Source organism: Pleurodeles waltl, chromosome 7 (assembly GCF_031143425.1).
Source record: "Pleurodeles waltl isolate 20211129_DDA chromosome 7, aPleWal1.hap1.20221129, whole genome shotgun sequence".
NCBI classification, from domain to species: Eukaryota; Metazoa; Chordata; class Amphibia; order Caudata; family Salamandridae; genus Pleurodeles; species Pleurodeles waltl.
The window spans coordinates 12,242,855-12,259,577 of NC_090446.1; the positions used below are offsets into that span (position 1 = coordinate 12,242,855).

The 16,723-nt window shown below is 46.7% G+C and overlaps 1 protein-coding gene across 2 annotated transcripts in view; it reads left to right on the forward strand.

Moving 5' to 3' along the window:
- Positions 1-16,723, forward strand: part of LOC138303550 (ovostatin-like) — a 131,994-nt gene that overhangs the window by 67,620 nt on the left and 47,651 nt on the right. The window contains exons 13-17 of one of the 2 annotated variants that reach the window (XM_069242791.1): positions 788-845; positions 2,964-3,109; positions 6,211-6,363; positions 7,749-7,916; positions 12,003-12,162. In XM_069242791.1, coding sequence (XP_069098892.1) covers positions 788-845; positions 2,964-3,109; positions 6,211-6,363; positions 7,749-7,916; positions 12,003-12,162 — 685 coding nt within the window. The remainder of the gene's footprint in view (positions 1-787; positions 846-2,963; positions 3,110-6,210; positions 6,364-7,748; positions 7,917-12,002; positions 12,163-16,723) is intronic. The other variant, XM_069242792.1, reaches the window with a different exon arrangement.

Consider the following 16,723-nt stretch of genomic DNA (forward strand, 5'->3'; position numbering starts at 1 on the left):
TAATGTAATGTAACTTGACCACAACATTTTACTGTATATAACAAAAATCTAAAACATTTGCCAGGTAGGTTATGGTTACTGTTGAAATCCCACAGCACCCATGTGGAAAATTAACCAGAGAAAAGCTTGGCTTGGAATGTGTTGGTTTGAAGAAGAACTTACCATAACTAAACATTATAAGTGATTCCTAATTTCTAAAATGTAACCTAACTATTACTTAAGTGTGTGAATCTTTTCAGTGAAGTTTTAAAATATGCTTTGCTGAACCTAAATACATTCAGAATTTAAGCATTTATACACCACCTCCCCATCTCCTTTCCTTTACGAAGGTCACACTGCACCATGTACAGTCCAGGGTGGACTTTTTCAACACTACCTTGTGCCAAATCTTAAATGTATTAATCTCCTAGGATTCCACACTTCTGCCTTCAGTGCTGCACCCCTTTTATCTACTGTAATCCAGTCTTTTAATCTTCAGCAGTTCTGGATTATTGCAAAGCGTCAGGAGACCTCTGGTCGTGGTTGCATTATATAAATGTTAAACAAGTAAAAATAATGAGAGGTTGTGCTAGCAAATTATATAAATCTGTTTTAAATGACCGGCTACATTTGAGACACAGAGAAGTAACATGATGTGGGGGGCACAGGGGGTGGGACTCTGGAGTACATGGACCTCAGCGATGAAGAGTGTTACAATTTCTAAGATTATGAGACTAAGAGATTATCCAGAGACCACCCAACTATCCTTCTGCATGTTCTGTTCTCACCACACTTTATCCATCCACAGATCATGAGCCAAGCAAAAATCACTCAGAGTGGTCAGGTGGACGTCCCCATAAAAAATGGTGAGTGACTAGAAGCATGAAGATGTTGGGGGTGGGACGTCTGAAGTTTAACCATTGATGAATTATGTTGGCCACCCTCCCATCATTACTCTCATCTGGTTTTAGACTGTAACAGTAGATGAAGGTTTGTCGGATGAATTAGGTTGTGTCCAGTGGTGCAACAAAAGTGCCATGGACCCCAGTGCAAACAAGGGAAGTGGCCTTCTTTCCATAACTGTGGTGTAGAGGGGCCTCACAGTCTTGGGCTCCGGTGCCACTGCACCTATTGCCCTCTTGATACCTACACAGTTGGATTCTGGTGGTTGTGGAGGGTGGTGATAATGGTAAAGATCTTAAGTTGATACCTACTGGTCTAGGTGCCTAACCTCAAACCCAGGGCGTGATACAACATTGTCTTTCAGGTATGGTCATTGCAGTAAGGGTTTTGTGAGGGTAAATCCACCAACATTTAGAGGGATGTTTTACAAACTTGCCTTTGCCAACAATTACCCAAAGCCATATGTACTGGAGGAAGCCTTGTGTGACCACGTGTTTCAGCGTTATTGAGTTTAGAGACTTTAATTTACAGAAGATTCCATGCAAATGTCATAAATAACAGTGAAAGAAATAGCTGCACCTTTGGTCACTTAACACAACAGAAAAGATCCTGAGCTCCAGAACTTTAAGGGATTATTTGCATTCATGGGCAATTTTTAAGGGCTATCTGGTTTTTGGGTCAGTTGCACAAAAGTAGGAAGTTACGCTCAGTCATACAGACATTGACATATTACCTCTGGAGCTGCGACATCGTTGTAGGAGTGTACCTGTTGGGTATCTTCAGATCTGGATCTCTATGAAGGGCAATGGCGTACACGGGCTGATCAATGGCCAACTCCTCTGGAAGGTCAAGACGGCCCTTCAAAGATGGAGGATGCTGTCTCTTTCCCTTGTAGGGTATCCGTTGAAGTAAAATTAGAATGTTGCAGCTCCTGTAATGTGTTTGTTTCCCCAGGGATTTTGTTTATTTTTAAAAATTTATCAATTTAGGAGAGCATCCTTTGTATGGCCAGGGGCAGCCTCCTATGTATCCAGACAAACTCTGGGCTAAGCTTGAGGACGGTGAGGACTTGGACAATTAATAATTAGCGCCCATCCCAAGACCAATAAAGCATGTGGTCCTCCCCGAATATACTGCTCAGTGCAATAAATTCAAAGGTCCACACCTCATTATAAAGGTGAAACTCTGACATTGAAATGCGGTTTGTGTGGGTATGCAGAGTGGATACGGGTACAGTGTTCATCCGAGGTGGGGGGGGGGGGTGCTTCTTCTGCTCCGGAGCAACCTTCATTATCAGAGGAAGTGATGAAGGTGCTTGGGGTTAAGGGTGCTGAATCAAAATTTGTTGAGCCTTTTTAAGTTCCTGTGTTAACACGGTCTCATTTTTCCTGAAACAACATCATCATAATACATACACACATGCAGGGAGTTTTGGTCAACCATTTTCATCCATTGGCTAGTTGACCTGTCATTCACACTTTGCTTCGTCCAACAGCATGCACCATAGGGCAGGGAGTCAGGACATTTTCTCCACTGTTGCCCTGCCAGGGATTTTTGCGTGATCACATGTGCAAAACAGTCTTAACAGGAGTAGTCTTCTGTGCTAGGGCTGGTCGACATGTGATTACACCAGCTTGAGTAATTAAAAGTAATTTGGGGCAAAAAAATCCTCCTGCAGGAGCTCAGGAATATTGACCTCAGAGCAAGTGGCTGCTGACTAATGCTCTTCATGTCCTGTAATACTTAATGCTATTTCCTTAGCGCAAAATACATCATCAGGCCCAATTTGGATGTGCGGGTGCATTTTGAACTAAGAAAATGGCACTAAATGCTGGATTATGGTTCTGACGATTCCACAAAATTACGAGTAATTTTACAGTAATTACGCTAGAGAGAATTACTCCAATTACTCCCACCCCTAATTTATACTTCTCCAGTATATTAGAACATTTTATTTCAACTGTGATTTGACCAGCCAAGCATCAGTTATTGCACATTCCTGGTTCTCTGTCAAATTTTGGGGTAATTAGGAGCGCAGTTTCCCAATTGCTTTTTTCTTCTCTTTTGCACTTTTCCTCTAGACACAAGGGGATCTTTTTCCTTTCCGTTCTTGCCTGACTTCAAGACGTCGCCAGTGGCCCACCTCTTGGTGTTCACTGTCATGAAGACTGGGGAGATCGTGGCCGACCGTGTCCGCATCGATGTGGAGAACTGCTTCCAGAACAAGGTGAGGCTGGGAGGTGGCCCAGGTCTGGCTGGGACAGGCACGGGCACCAAAATCAAAGTGGCCCCCACTATTGAATCAGAAAACTAAAAAAGTGTCTCACATTTGCAAATGAGGGCAGTTTTGAACTTGTAAAGACACGCTGTGTAAGTGTTTTGCAATGTATGAGAGACTGTTTACGTTGGTGCTTGATGCGGGGTAATGTTTGTGGTACTATCGGGTAAACCAGCAGTAAAACCATCAGGCCATAAAACCGCCACAAACAGGAAAAAAAAAAACCTCACACTGACCCATGTGTGCCAATAGATCTGATTCAGGCAGGAGAGCACCAATTTCTGAAGCCATAAATGGCTTTATTTTGGGTGTCTCAGACATGAATGGGGGAAATACATTCTCCAAATCTTTCTATTAAAAATCTACCACTTTCCGCTTCTTAAATTTTGGGATGTATGCAACCTGTCTGACCAGCCAGTCAGGCACTGGCAGATTGCCCATTAGGCCAGTCGGACCCTGGAGGTTGCTATGGTCACCGCTGATTCCTGCAGTGGGAGGAGACCCATTGGCTCAAGACTGGCAGTGGGCGGGGAAGGTGATGAGGCCTGCCCTAAGGAGAAGCCTATGATGGCTCACAGTACAGCTGGTCGAAACCACCTTAAGGCTGGAGGATGCGGCCGAGGTATGTGTTGCTTTCTTGATTGGGTTTCTAGAGATCCAAAAGTCAAACTACCTCTGGCCAGGTAAATGGTTAGGTATTTGTATGGAAATCTAACAAGAAAATGTTCTAACCAATGGCAACATCTCAAAGCAACAATGTCAGGTCTCATTAATCTGTTCATGATCTGAGCTTACCTTACATGGACTCTATTGTGGGGCAGCAAGAATCAGCCGTGAGCATCAAATGGGGGTCTCTAGAGGTAGACTGCTGCCCCTGGATTCACCCATCACACCCTGGTTCTGCCCGTGTTTCCTGTGACCCCTGGTTTCCCATGACCTTAGGATGTGAAGAGAGTGCCAGAAGCTAGCCGCAGACCAGCCTCGGTACCCTGTGCGCTTTCTGAGGGTTCCACTTCCTGCACACTCTGTAGCAGGAAAGAGGAGGCTGTTGAGGGGCATGAAGTGAGTTAGCCCTAAGCACATGGCTCAGCTGTCATCCATGGAAGCCGCCTCTGTCAGCTCAGTGTTGGGTACCAAAGTCGAAGGGATCTTCTTGAGAGTACGTGGCACGGAAGAACTGTCTCCACGTCCATTCAAGAGGCCTTGGCAAGTGTCTTCAGCACAATGTGAATGACCACAAACTATGAAACTATCTTTATTTCCATGTTTGTTCATGGGTTTTAGTGGTTCAGTATTGACTAAATGCCATCCGCAGGACACGTTTAGGGACTAATGGGCATGAAAGCTTCACACAGTGTAATTCGCAATAGTCCCCGTGTGCCCATGGAAGTAGGGTATAATGGCAAACGTACACAGGATCAGCATACGTGTAGCCACCTCTGTTAAGAATGCTGTAATCCAACCACTCCTTAATCCTTTGGCGATCAAATGGAAATTTCCTCCACCACAGTGTGAAGATATCTTTGCAATTATTCTTTCTGAAGATTTCCCAGCAGTCGCTCAATGAAGCTGTACTGTCTTTTGACCTTTACAACATTTCTTTTAGTAGACTCAAGTCTTATCCTCTTCAATTCAGCAACTTTGCTGTCATCTTGCATCACTTGCTGTTATCACATAACCAATGAGATTCTCAAACCTAACTGAGTGTCTCGGCACCCAAGAGGCTACTGGACCTACATTTTAGCCCTCACAGCAGTCTCCTAAAGCAAGGTTTGGCTTTGAACAGGCCTCATTTGACACTGAGATTACAGCACCCAGAGGTAACTTCTGTGGAGGCCGGCAGGCTTTGGACGTAGGGCCTGGTTGTCACCCACACTCCAGGTGAAGGACCACAATACTCTGGGTGAAGGGCGCCTGACATTCATTCAGCCTCTACAAACAGACCTTGCTCCCAGAATCTCTAATCCCAATAGTCACTTCACCATAAACATTGTCCTGTGATCTGAGTGTTGGGCCCAGCCATTGGGCTGGCCATGCAATTAATACCCCAATATCCATTGTGTACTCAGCTCTGCCTGCCTTTGAACTGACCATAAACAGAGGCCTAATACTCAACAGCCCTAGCCCACACCTGGCACCATGACCAACTACTCACACCTTTATACAGTGAGTAGGGGTGGTCAGAACTCAAGAAATTTGACTCTCTGGAATTCAGTGAGGTTACTTAAAAATTCTGAGATTCTCAGAGTTCTGCCAATGGGCAGAAATAGGCACATTGTGCTGCTTGCACTGTGATCTAGTGCCAGGAGCACGTTCCTCACTAACAAGTCATCACAAATCACACCATGTGTTCTGCCAGAGGGCACAACTACTCCAGTTAGTTTTCCTGCTGCTTGAGTAGATTCAGCCACACGTCCATTGGAATTTTGCCAGAACTCTGTGTAATACAGAGTTGGCAATATTCTGCCAATTCCACTAGCGGTACAGAATACTTTGCACATCCCTGACTGAGTAGCAGAGTCTGACCACTGGGTGTGGCCAGACTTCAGGCTTCACCTTGTGTGGGTCTCTGACCGTTCCTTCTTAGGATCCCCTGCCACCGTTATTGGGTCATCAATGACTCGACATCTGACAGAAGTTGAGACTCACTGAGCAGCTATTTCATCCTTGTTTTGGGAACTTGTCCTACTTCATGGGCAGCTGACTGAACCCCACTATGTCATACCTTGCAAGTTATCATTTAGATGTTTCCCTGTTCACAAAAGGTATGTCCTTACCTTACGAGGAATAATGCACACACTCTAAGCAATATTTCTTTGAAGTGTTGGGATGAAGATGATCCCACCCTTTTTTATCCTTTGAGGCACACAGTGGGATATGTGACCTCACGTGTCTTTGCACAGATGAGGGAGAGCTGCTTGGCTATCCTACAGATCACTTGGCAATGAAAGAATTGTCCCTGCATGGTCTAGTAGTCTGTATGTTCCTTGAGCCTTTGACCTATCATCCTTTTTCTTTTCTTTTTCAAATATCTTGTTTCTTGTTCACAGGTCAACCTCACATTCTCTGCCGCAAAGGGCCGCCCCGGATCCAGCGTCAATCTACGTCTCCAGGCGGCACCAGGCTCCCACTGTGGCATCCGCGCGGTTGATCAGAGTGTCCTGCTCATGAATGGTGGAAGGGACCAGTCACTCGGTGAGAAGGTAAGGCTGCTCCCCTTTCCTTTCACTCATACTCTCTCTTGAACAGTGCCGAGATGGTCCTGCCCAGCAAGGGAGGTGGGTGCCTTGGGAAGTTATCTGCACTTCAATGGGCCTTTATCTGTTGTATCAAGCTGCCTCACATCAAAGATACTAGAAGCAGGGCAGAACCATAAGGCACATCACAGCTAGATAAATAAATGTGCATATTATTTGCTTCACTTGCAAGGCCACAATGTGCAGAAGAGCTGTGGTCTCTTTTTCAAAACCATTTATCAGACGAATTCAGGGTGGATTTAAGTCTCTGCAAGGAAGAATTAGGAAGCCCAACCACAATGGACTTGGAATACAGCAGTTGAGGGTTTATAACTGATCCAGATATGGTCTCTCTGAGCCACAGGAAGAACCACAACTTTTTTCAGGGTCTGTAGTTAAGCAGTTGCTTGCCACTGGTTTAATTCTGGCTGGTGAGTTACATAAAGTAGGGTTTTTTCTTGTTAAATTCTAATGGAGAAGCTTGCCCATAGATTGATGGAGGGTTTGGGAGCTTTATCAAAGGATGGATCCTGGAGATAAAGTAGTTGATTTGCCGTTGTGCATTTTTTGAATGGTGAGGAGTGTCCCTCTCCCAGGATTGAAGTGCATCTCATCAAGGTACCCTAGACTTGATTTAATGCTGGGCGTTGCCTAAGACAACTAAGATAAACCACCAAGTATCTGAAATAGTGGTTCAATGGATGCAGGCCTTAGCAATAACTCAGTCAGCGCTCATGGTTGCCAAACGTGTGTTTTTTTTTCTCCCCAAAACAGGTGTCACAGCCATCTTGGAATGATTTTTCTTAAAGCAAAGGAAACATCTTTACAAAATGGCCGCCTTTTGTATGCTCACATACATGGTGGACCTCTTGCATTTGCCAGACCCTTGCAAAAAGAAAAAGCTGGATGGGCTTAGTGGGAAAAGAGAACAAGGAAGGTGACGTGCTCCCATGGAGTGCTGAACCAAAAAAATAACAGTCCCTCACGTTAAGCAGTGGTAGGCTACAACTGATCCCATCAAACAATGTCAGGAAGAAATGTTCTTGGGGTGGAGCAAAGAAGAATCGGGAAGAAAGCCATTGATCAAGGAGCAGAGATGGACAAGAGACCCATCCAGTCATGAGTAAGGGGCTGACCCAAAGACAACCCACCTATTAAAGGTCCTTAATCCACCTTTACAAAGAAGTATGGCAAAAATTAATTTATTTACTCTAAAGGGCTGAACTTTATTCAGAAATGAAATGCTCAGTTGTGTTATGGGCCCCCTGAGGGTTACAGCCATCCTTGTGCACAATGACCAACGGTATTTTTCTTAAATCGATTTTTCTGTTGGTTTCTTCCTCTTCTCGCAGGTGTTGAACCAGCTTCCGTATCGAGAACTCTATGGGTATTATCAAGAAGGGTTTAACTTGAAAGCGCCTGAACAGAACTGCGTCACGATGAAGAACATTATTCACGAAGGCGTGCCCTACATGTCGCTGGACGTCGGCAATGATGGTTCTGTCTCTGACATATTTGAGGTGGGTGTCCTATCCTCTGTTGTATCAGAATCTGACACACAGCTGTACGGGGCTGAGGGGCAACACAGCCTTTTGTGGCAGCTTCTAGGCGCTAGGCACAGACAAGGTATATTGTAAGAACAGCTGCTGTACCTATGGTGAGGCTCCGCCAGCCCGTTATATATTACCTCTGCCTTCTCCGGCCCCTTGCTGACTCCCCCATCCCCCACAGGGATTGGGCTGCATTTACTCCTTTCCATCTGGGTGGCCAATAGCTTGGTCTCTTTGTGTGTTGTGTCTCTAGTCTCTCCCAAGCACTGATGCCTGCTCGTGGCTGGGAGGGGAGATTGGCTTTAATGCTCTGTCGGTGCTTGAGCTCTCAGTTGGTGGTCTCCAGGAGAGACGGGTCTGCCTTCATGGCCTTGTAGTCCTTGGAAACGTTTGTGGGGAGGAGTTTAGAGTCCGTAAGGGAGCAGTGCCAGTGACTGGCAGCTGGTGACCTTCCAAAGGGTGCTGTATAGACATCTAACTAAATGGAATGAATGAGGCTGGCCTCCCTCCCCTCCGTTGGGCGGTGTAGGGGTCCGCCCTTCGAGAATATTTAAAATAAATGGACTCAGTTGTGCATTTTGCAGTAAATTATCAGACAGTTTGCATTGGCTGAATAGCACCTATTATACAGGCTGTTCTGAAGGAGCATTAATGCAATATTTCAGTACTCGCATTAAGAATGTATTCTAAACAAATACTGAGACAGCTTACCTGACTCCATAGCTTGTAGTTGGGCAGGCGCAGACTGGACCTCAGTGAATGGGAAACAAGTTTGGGTTTTATTCCAGCTCTACTGCTTAAGCCATGGACAGTAAAGGGTAGTGTTGGGGTGGAGTCCTATTGATAACCTACACCTCTCTGCGGGTCTCCGGGACTAAGGTGGAAGTCTTCATTGCGGGCAGCAGCCTTCCACCCCAAGCACCTCCATGGAAAGCGTCAGACTGCGAGCTTCTGCACATGCACATTTGTTCCCTCTCTCGGATGATGCCATGTTTTTTTCCACCTGGAACAGCAGCTTTTAGATTCCTAACAAGAGCTTCCCCTTCCACCCAATGCTCTGAATGATAACCAGCTGGAAATCCCCAAATGCTGGCAGAGGGCAGTGCATGCAGAGGTGTTGGAGGCCCAGTGAATGCAGCTCATGGGATTCTTCTGATACCAGTGTCTCCACCATGTCCTCGTCAGTTAAGATCCCTTAACACCATGGAGTCACTCTCCGTGGCGCTGTGCAAGTGCAGTCTTTCTTCTGTTTCCCCTGTTCTCCAACCATCCGTCTGGTCTGGTTTCACGCTATGGTATTGCTGGACCTTCGGCTATCTTCGAATCACTCAGTCTCTTTATTTGCCTGTTCTTCTTCCAATAATTTGTGCTGCTGTATTTCAGGGCACGCTGTTGGTGTTATTTGCTGCCTCACTCGCTCTGGCTACCGATGGTTGCGGGTTCAAACAGAGTAGTGATTTAAGTGATGGAATTGCATCTACTCGGATCCAGACTTCATTGTCATGGTCTGTCTGCAGTTCTGCTTCTGCCTTTGCAGGAATGTACAATGGAAACCAACCCCAGATAATACTCCCAAACACCATCCGCAGACCCTTTGCCATCAGCACTCGTATACAGACATTTCGGCTCACCCTAGATCGGTTTAATGTATAATCCAGTTTTTCTATTTCCCTCAGAGAATCCTCTCCTGTGATGATCCGTGCCTTGATCAATTAGCCATCCATGAACCTGAGAGAGGGGAAGTGATGTCCAAGTTGAAAGTTTGCTCCTCTTGAGTACCTATGCTCTACCGCATGGTGTGAAGAATTGTTGGCACATGCTTTCCTCTCACACACTGGCACCTCAAGAATATTTGATTAGGAATGTTGAATAATTATGAGAAACGGTAAACCAAAATCTTTTGGGTTCCTAGAATCCCTGAACTGTCCATAAGGGGTGGAGTATGAAACATGTTGAACAAGCACATTCCTGTGGCCATATTGAGATTTATTCCAATAGATGTTTGTTGTTTGCAGCATCAGTTACATGCCCCTATTCTTCCACCCTATGCCAGGCTCACTTGACATAAGGGTATGCCAGTTTACTGCATTCCATCAAATCTACTGTACCCACAGCTTCTTGTGTGCCACGGTTTCCCAAGGACGTAAAACATCTGGTGCCCCTTCTGATTACTGCTGGCAATAGCATCTAGTTAAACGAGGGCCCACGGACTGATTTAGTGAGCCACTTCAAATCTTGGAGAGTCCAGCAAGTTGGAGGAGTTGGCTTGACCCTGCTTGTGTCATTAGGTTTGGCTGGCAAGCTGGGTACATGATTTCATTTTCTTTGGTTTACAACTTTCCTCTCCGGTGAGCATTGAACTTTATGTAACATCAACACCTGTAGGTCTGGCTGGTGATGCCTTGAGCATCTGAAGCTAGGCACAGCCCATCTGCAGCAGACCAGCAGCCATGGCTGCTGTGAGAGCCAGTTATTCAGGTGCTGGAGCATCACTCGTGGGAGTGCCAGAGATAAATATGTTACTATCTTCATGTTTCTGGTAAAGCTTTGTATCTGTGGGAGGGAAAGAGCCTGTGCAGTTGTGATAGTGGGATTAGGGAACAGTGAAGATCCAACCTCTTTATCATCCCACCGCCGCGTGCTCTGCTTATGGGCTCTTGCTTTGGCCACACCCCTTCTTAGCTCATTTATGGACCATCACTATAAAGTCCTTTATTCTATGAGGTGGCTCATGTGTCTCCAGAAAGTGTAGACCTCTTAATCTCGATCAGCCGAGGGTAGATTTGTCGGCTTGCATTTCTATTTTTTGTCGGGAGGGGGTAGGGTGAGATGGGTGGAGGGAGTGCAGCTGTTGTGGACTTAGATTTTAGGTACTGTTTGTATTCTTACTGCCTAACAACCTCTTTTGTCTGTATGGATTGCCCCGGGGTGTTGGTGAGTGGCCCAAAGTTAAACTTATATTGGTCTCCGCTCACTGAAGGTGGCAGAAGAGTTGGAGTGCTTCCAGGTCAATGACGCTCAAGGGTATCTGAGCTCTTCACCACCTGAAATGTGAAGCAAATGTCTCATGACTAATGCCTGATGTGTTCTGTTGAGCGTGTACAGATGTGGAATTTCTTTCTCTATGTTGTGTCTATGGTCCTAGGTGATCAAGCAGAGGCCCCCAGTTCTAGAAGGAAGTATTGCTGTTCTACTCTCTGTAGAAGACAGACTCCTAGCATGAATGTTTGTAGAAAGCCTAATTTCAGAAAATCAAGACTCCATTTCTTTTCTGAAAGCCTTCACACAACCCTCTTTTGAGGGATTGTGAGCCTGAGTACAGTGACTGTGAAGAGAGGTTTATAATGGGCAGTTGGAGAAAGAGACCTGAATACATGATAAAGATTGGCATAGAGAAACAGACATTAATTCTAGTGGTGGAAAGATGTCCCAAACACAGCACGTTCATAAGGCGAGTAAGATTCATAGTGTCTAGGATTTAAAGTGTGTGTAAGTGTCAGAAGATGTTGGAAACAAGGGTGGTATCAGGGACGCAAAGTGTGAAAGATATATAATGAGTTGGGGGCAGGCTACCTGAGAGCCAGAGGGGACAGGGACGAATGTGGAAGTCGGGGGGGGGGGGGGAAGGCAGGAGGTGACGCTTTCTATGAGAGTCTGAGGGCACGGTGTCCAGTGGTCCGCATGAGAAAGGCTTTGGAGACCGAAAGATAGAGACCACCAGTATTGACTGGAAAGTTAGACCTGAAGGGGGAAGGCGGTATATGGCAAGGGTGGGAGGCTGTGGAGACCGATGCTGGAGGAGCCAAGAGCGTTTGAAGCTGAGGGAGCTCTGTGGCCTTGAGGGGGTGATGTCTTCAGAGCAGGGACAAAACCCTGGCCCAGAGGTTGTGGGACAGAGCAGTGCAGGGAAAGATTGACCTTGATTTGGGGGCTTGTTCTGGTAATGCCTGGCTTGAGTCTGTTTCTAGCACTAATAGGGGTATCTTGAGGATTTGGGAAGCTCTTGGAAGGACAGCAACAGCACTCAAGGCTCTGTCATTTCCCTCCGATTCCTAGGATATGGGTATGCAGCTCCTCAGCGCAGTGGACCCGCGAAAGCCTAATGTTTGTCCTACTCCGAACTACTGCCCGGAGCCGACACCACTCCCCATCCAGAGACCAGGAGGAGGCATAAGAAATGGGAACATGCTTAAAGGTGCGGTGGCAATGGAATCAGGTTTGTTCATAAAATCATGTTGTGGTCCTCCCAGTAAAGCCAGAGAATGCTCCTTGTTTCTTCTGCTTAAATCTTTTGCTTGGATGTTAATGCTGGGGTTTAATGGTGCTTTCGTTCATTCACTTTTAAAGCAATTGTGCCATTGCAGTTCCTCATCAGTTGCTTGTGATGCAATGGCAATATCTCATGAAGTACCCTTTCCAACCGAAGGACACGCAAACCTGCTTTGCAATGTTACTGCATATGTGCGACTATCCATGCAGTACAGATCCAACTGGTTGCAGTCCGAGCACCTTTGATGGGGGTTTATGATGAAGGTTCAAAATGGCGGTCATCAAGTTGAGCTTTTTACGCATTGACTTTGCACCTTACATATTCCTCCTTTTTTGCCCAGGTAAATCGATTTACTAAGAATGACTGTCATTGAATGCGGATGCCAGGTTGGACCCTCAGGTTCCAAAGCCTGCTACCTAGGGCTGCCCTACTTAGAACATGGTGAAGCAGAAGTTGATCAACTGGTGAAACTTCTTCTCTGCCAGGCTTGCAGCTACTATCTCATTTTGGTTCTGTGGAACCAAAGGGTTTCCTAGGGTAGCCTGAGCAGGCACTGCTGTCGGAAACCGTGGGCAGGGTGGCAACTCCCACTGGACTGGAGGGTTATTATGGTGCCCTGTACACTGCCACTGGGGTTCCAATGCCTGTTCCCCCCCCCCCCCCCCCCCCCCCCCCCCCAGGCAAGACTTGGTGGTGCAGGACTCAAAACAGTGGTCACAACTTGTGTAGAGAAGTCCCCGAAATGGAAAGATTTGAGGCATTACAAGTTGAATGAGTTGTCTCACTACTGATGTAGTACTACAAATACTTGCCATTTCAACGTGCCCTGACTGCCGAGAGGTCGGACTGTGCGGATACACCAGACAGCCGCCTTCTGGTGTATGTGGTGTTGATGGAGGGAAATAAACCCCTAGCCAGTCTCGTACATTTACAGCACCCCCATTAATAAACCTAACAACTGCAGAGACTCCGCAATACATAGGCGAGCGACTTGGGACCCCTGAGGATGGTGACTGGGTGGAGGCTCTGGTGCATACCAGAGAGGTTATGATCAAGGTTCTACTACTAATTCTTAATTAAAAATGCTACATCCTCTATACTATAACAGGAGCCGATCGCTCAAGATGGCGAGAGCGTCTACGCCCATCTACTTGAATTGTCAAGTAACATCCGGCTCGTTCCTTCATAAAATCTCTAGTTGCCCTAGGGTGATTTGGAGATACTACTGTGGAGGTCACAATCCTTGGCACTCCCCAGCTGGTGATTCTGGGTATTTTAGGGGATGCCAACCTCTCTAGATCGCGGATTCCCTTTTGTGTGCTAGGTTTTGTACTCCAAAATGAGACTTGGGGACGGATTTAGTCTGGTGGACTGGTTACTCCATCGTAAATGTGATGCATATCGCATCCGCCGCGTTACAAGTCCATTATATCCTATAGCAGTTGTAATATGGCAGACGGGATATCAGTCAAGTTTGTGGCGGAGTAGCTTGTCTGCCAAGCTCTAAATAGTCATTGCCAAAATATGGCGGCAGCAGCAAGCGCCAACAAAATCAACGTGGCAAACTGGCATGAACGTGTGTGGAGGAGGAGAGGGTGCTATACGAAGGGGGGGTTGCCCTAGAAAGCTTGATCAGGTCTGGTTCAAATGGAGATTATTTAAAGGGATGAGGGAGAAGAATTACACAAAGAATCATCCTCATTCAACCCCCGTCACCACCCATCCCCCCCCCCCCCCCCCCCACCGCACACCGGAGCCTGGGATTGAAGCTTATGTTGAATAAAGAACTGAAGGTGGAGTATGGAAGTTTGATTGCCATAAAATACGCCCTCTGGCGTAAGTGAGTAAAGTGCAAACCCCGCTGTCTGCTGTGAGGTGTACCCCTCTGCTGGTTCATTTGCTATAATACAAATATTTACTGTCGTAGCAATGTTATATGACCATTTATTCTCGGTGTGAAATCTCATCAAGGAGGACTAATTATAATTTTATACAAAGAAACACCTGTGACTTTGTGGGGTCATTGTTTGTGACTTCTGATGTCCATGCCTGCTGAATTTGTGAGGTCATGAGCGGTACATTTGGGTGGAGTTATGGCAGCACAGCTCTCGACGTCAAGCAAAGTTTAGCATTGGTTTTGTATCTTAAACATAATGCTTAATTTTTTTGTGATTTTTAGGTCCTGGTGAGTAGATAGTTTTTCTCCGACCCCTCTGCAAAGTTTGGAATTCCAAGTTGGGTGGTATTGCCATCACTGATAATAATGTTAAATACTGCACCCTTTGTTAAACTTCAGCAGCTCTAATCTACTGATCTAACAGAAAACAGTACATCATACACCATAACATGCAGATTTTGGTGCATTAAGCCACAAAGTCTGCATTTTATTCCCCAAAACTTCAAATGGGCGCCATTCCAAACCCTAAAGTGTTGAATTTTATGAAAAGCCATAAATAGCACCTTCTCCTCTGACACTCTGAATCAGGGCCTTGGTTTTACACCATAATGTTCATTAAAACAAGAAGATTTCTTTACTTCATGTTTGATTTTGTAATAATATACTTAACGCACCCCAGCACAACCCCTCCGAAAGCCTATTGGACATGGCCTTTGGCGGAGCCCAGAAGTTAATTATGGTCACATCTGCTGTATATAGGCGCTGTAGTTACCAGGCATCAATACTGACCAGCAGCTAATCTGTGCCCATCAGGGCATGGGCACATGCCATTAGATTTGGACACACCCTACAGGTGGTCATCCCATTGCAATACCTACTAGGCATGCCTTTCAGTTGTGCCCAGCAGTGCATGGTACAGGGTGTGGTTTTGAGTCATGACATCCTTCCAGTACCCAACCACCAAAGCCCCACCAGAGAAAATTGAATACAAGTCTTCCCCTTTGTAGGAAACTAGCCTCTTTCTAGCTTGGTTACCACCAATTTAGGCCTGTTTGACTGTGTCTACTGGGATCCTGCTAACCAGGATCCTAGTAGTTATGCTCCCTCCCCTAAAATGTTTCTTGGTTACTGTTATCACAGTATCACAATCGGTACCCCCTTATAAGTGCCTAGTATGTGGTACCCAGGGCATTGGGGTTCTAGGGGATCCCAATAGGCTGCAGCAGTTATTCTGCCACCCATAGGGAGCCCATGCAAAGGGTTCTGCAGGCCTGCCATTGCAGCCTGTGTGAACTGGGTGCATGCACCCGTTTTCACTATAGGTCACTACACCAGGTCACTATAAGTCACCCCTATTGTAGGCCCTCTCAGCCCAGAGAGCAGGGAGCATGTACCTGTATGTGAGGGCACCCCTGCACTAGCAGAGGTACCCCCACAGACTCCAGACCCATTTTTCTGGACTTTTTGAGTGCAGGACACCATTTTACGCGTGTACTGGACATAGGTCACTACCTGTGTCCAGCTACATAACGGTAACTCCGAACCTGGGCATGTTTGGTATCAAACATGTCGGAATCCTACCCCAATACTTTTGCAATCATTGGTTGTATCATCCCATGCACTCTGGGGGCTCCTTAGAGGACCCCCAGTATTGCCATTTCAGCCGTCTGAGGTTTTCCAGGCGGCCCCAGCTGCTGTCACCTCACAGACCGGTTTCTGCCCTCCTGTTGCCTTAAAAGCTCGAGCCCAGGAAGGTAGAACAAAGGTTTTCCTTTGGGAGAGGGGTGTTGCACACTCTCCCTTTGGAAATAGGTGTTACAGGCATGGGAGGGGTAGCCTTCCAGAGCCTCTGGAAATGCTGTGAAGGGCACATATGGTTCCCTCCTTGCATGAACCAGTCTACACCGGTTCAGGGACATCCAGTCCCTGCTCTGGTGTGAAACTGGACAAAGGAAAAGGGAGTGACCTCTCCCCTGTCCATCACCACCCCTGGGGTGGTGCTCAGAGCTCCACCAGAGGGTACCTGGATTTTGCCATCTTGGATCCCAGGTTGGCAGGGAACTCGGGTAGCATGTGAGTGGCCAGGCCAGCAGGTGATGTCAGAGCCCCCTCCTAATAGGTGGTCACTCAGCTACGTGACCAATCCCCCTTTCAGGGCAATTTAGGGTCTCTCCTTTGGGTGGTTCCTCGGATTCAGATTGCAAGACTCCAGCAGGAATCCTCTGCATCCTCCAGTTCAACTTCTCACTGAAGAAACTGCATCTGAACCCTCCAGGAACATACAAGCTCCACCAATGAAGCAAGACGCCTCCTGCAACATTGTATCTCTGGCTCTTGCCAGCAACTGCAAAAGTTTCTCAGACGTGCATCCTCTTAGGACAGCCCTTCTTCAGGCTGCATCGGAAGGAAGAAGGAATCTCTCTTGGTGTGAAGGAGTCACTCCCCTGTGTCTGCAGGCACCAACTGCGACAACGACAGGCTGCATGGATCCCCTCTCCTGCTGAGCGAAGTGGATTCTGCATCACGGGTGGTGGACTGAAGTGGTCCCGATGGGTCTCTCTTCCAGCTGACCTTGCCTCCTCACGCAAGACAGTACCCCTGTGCACCGCG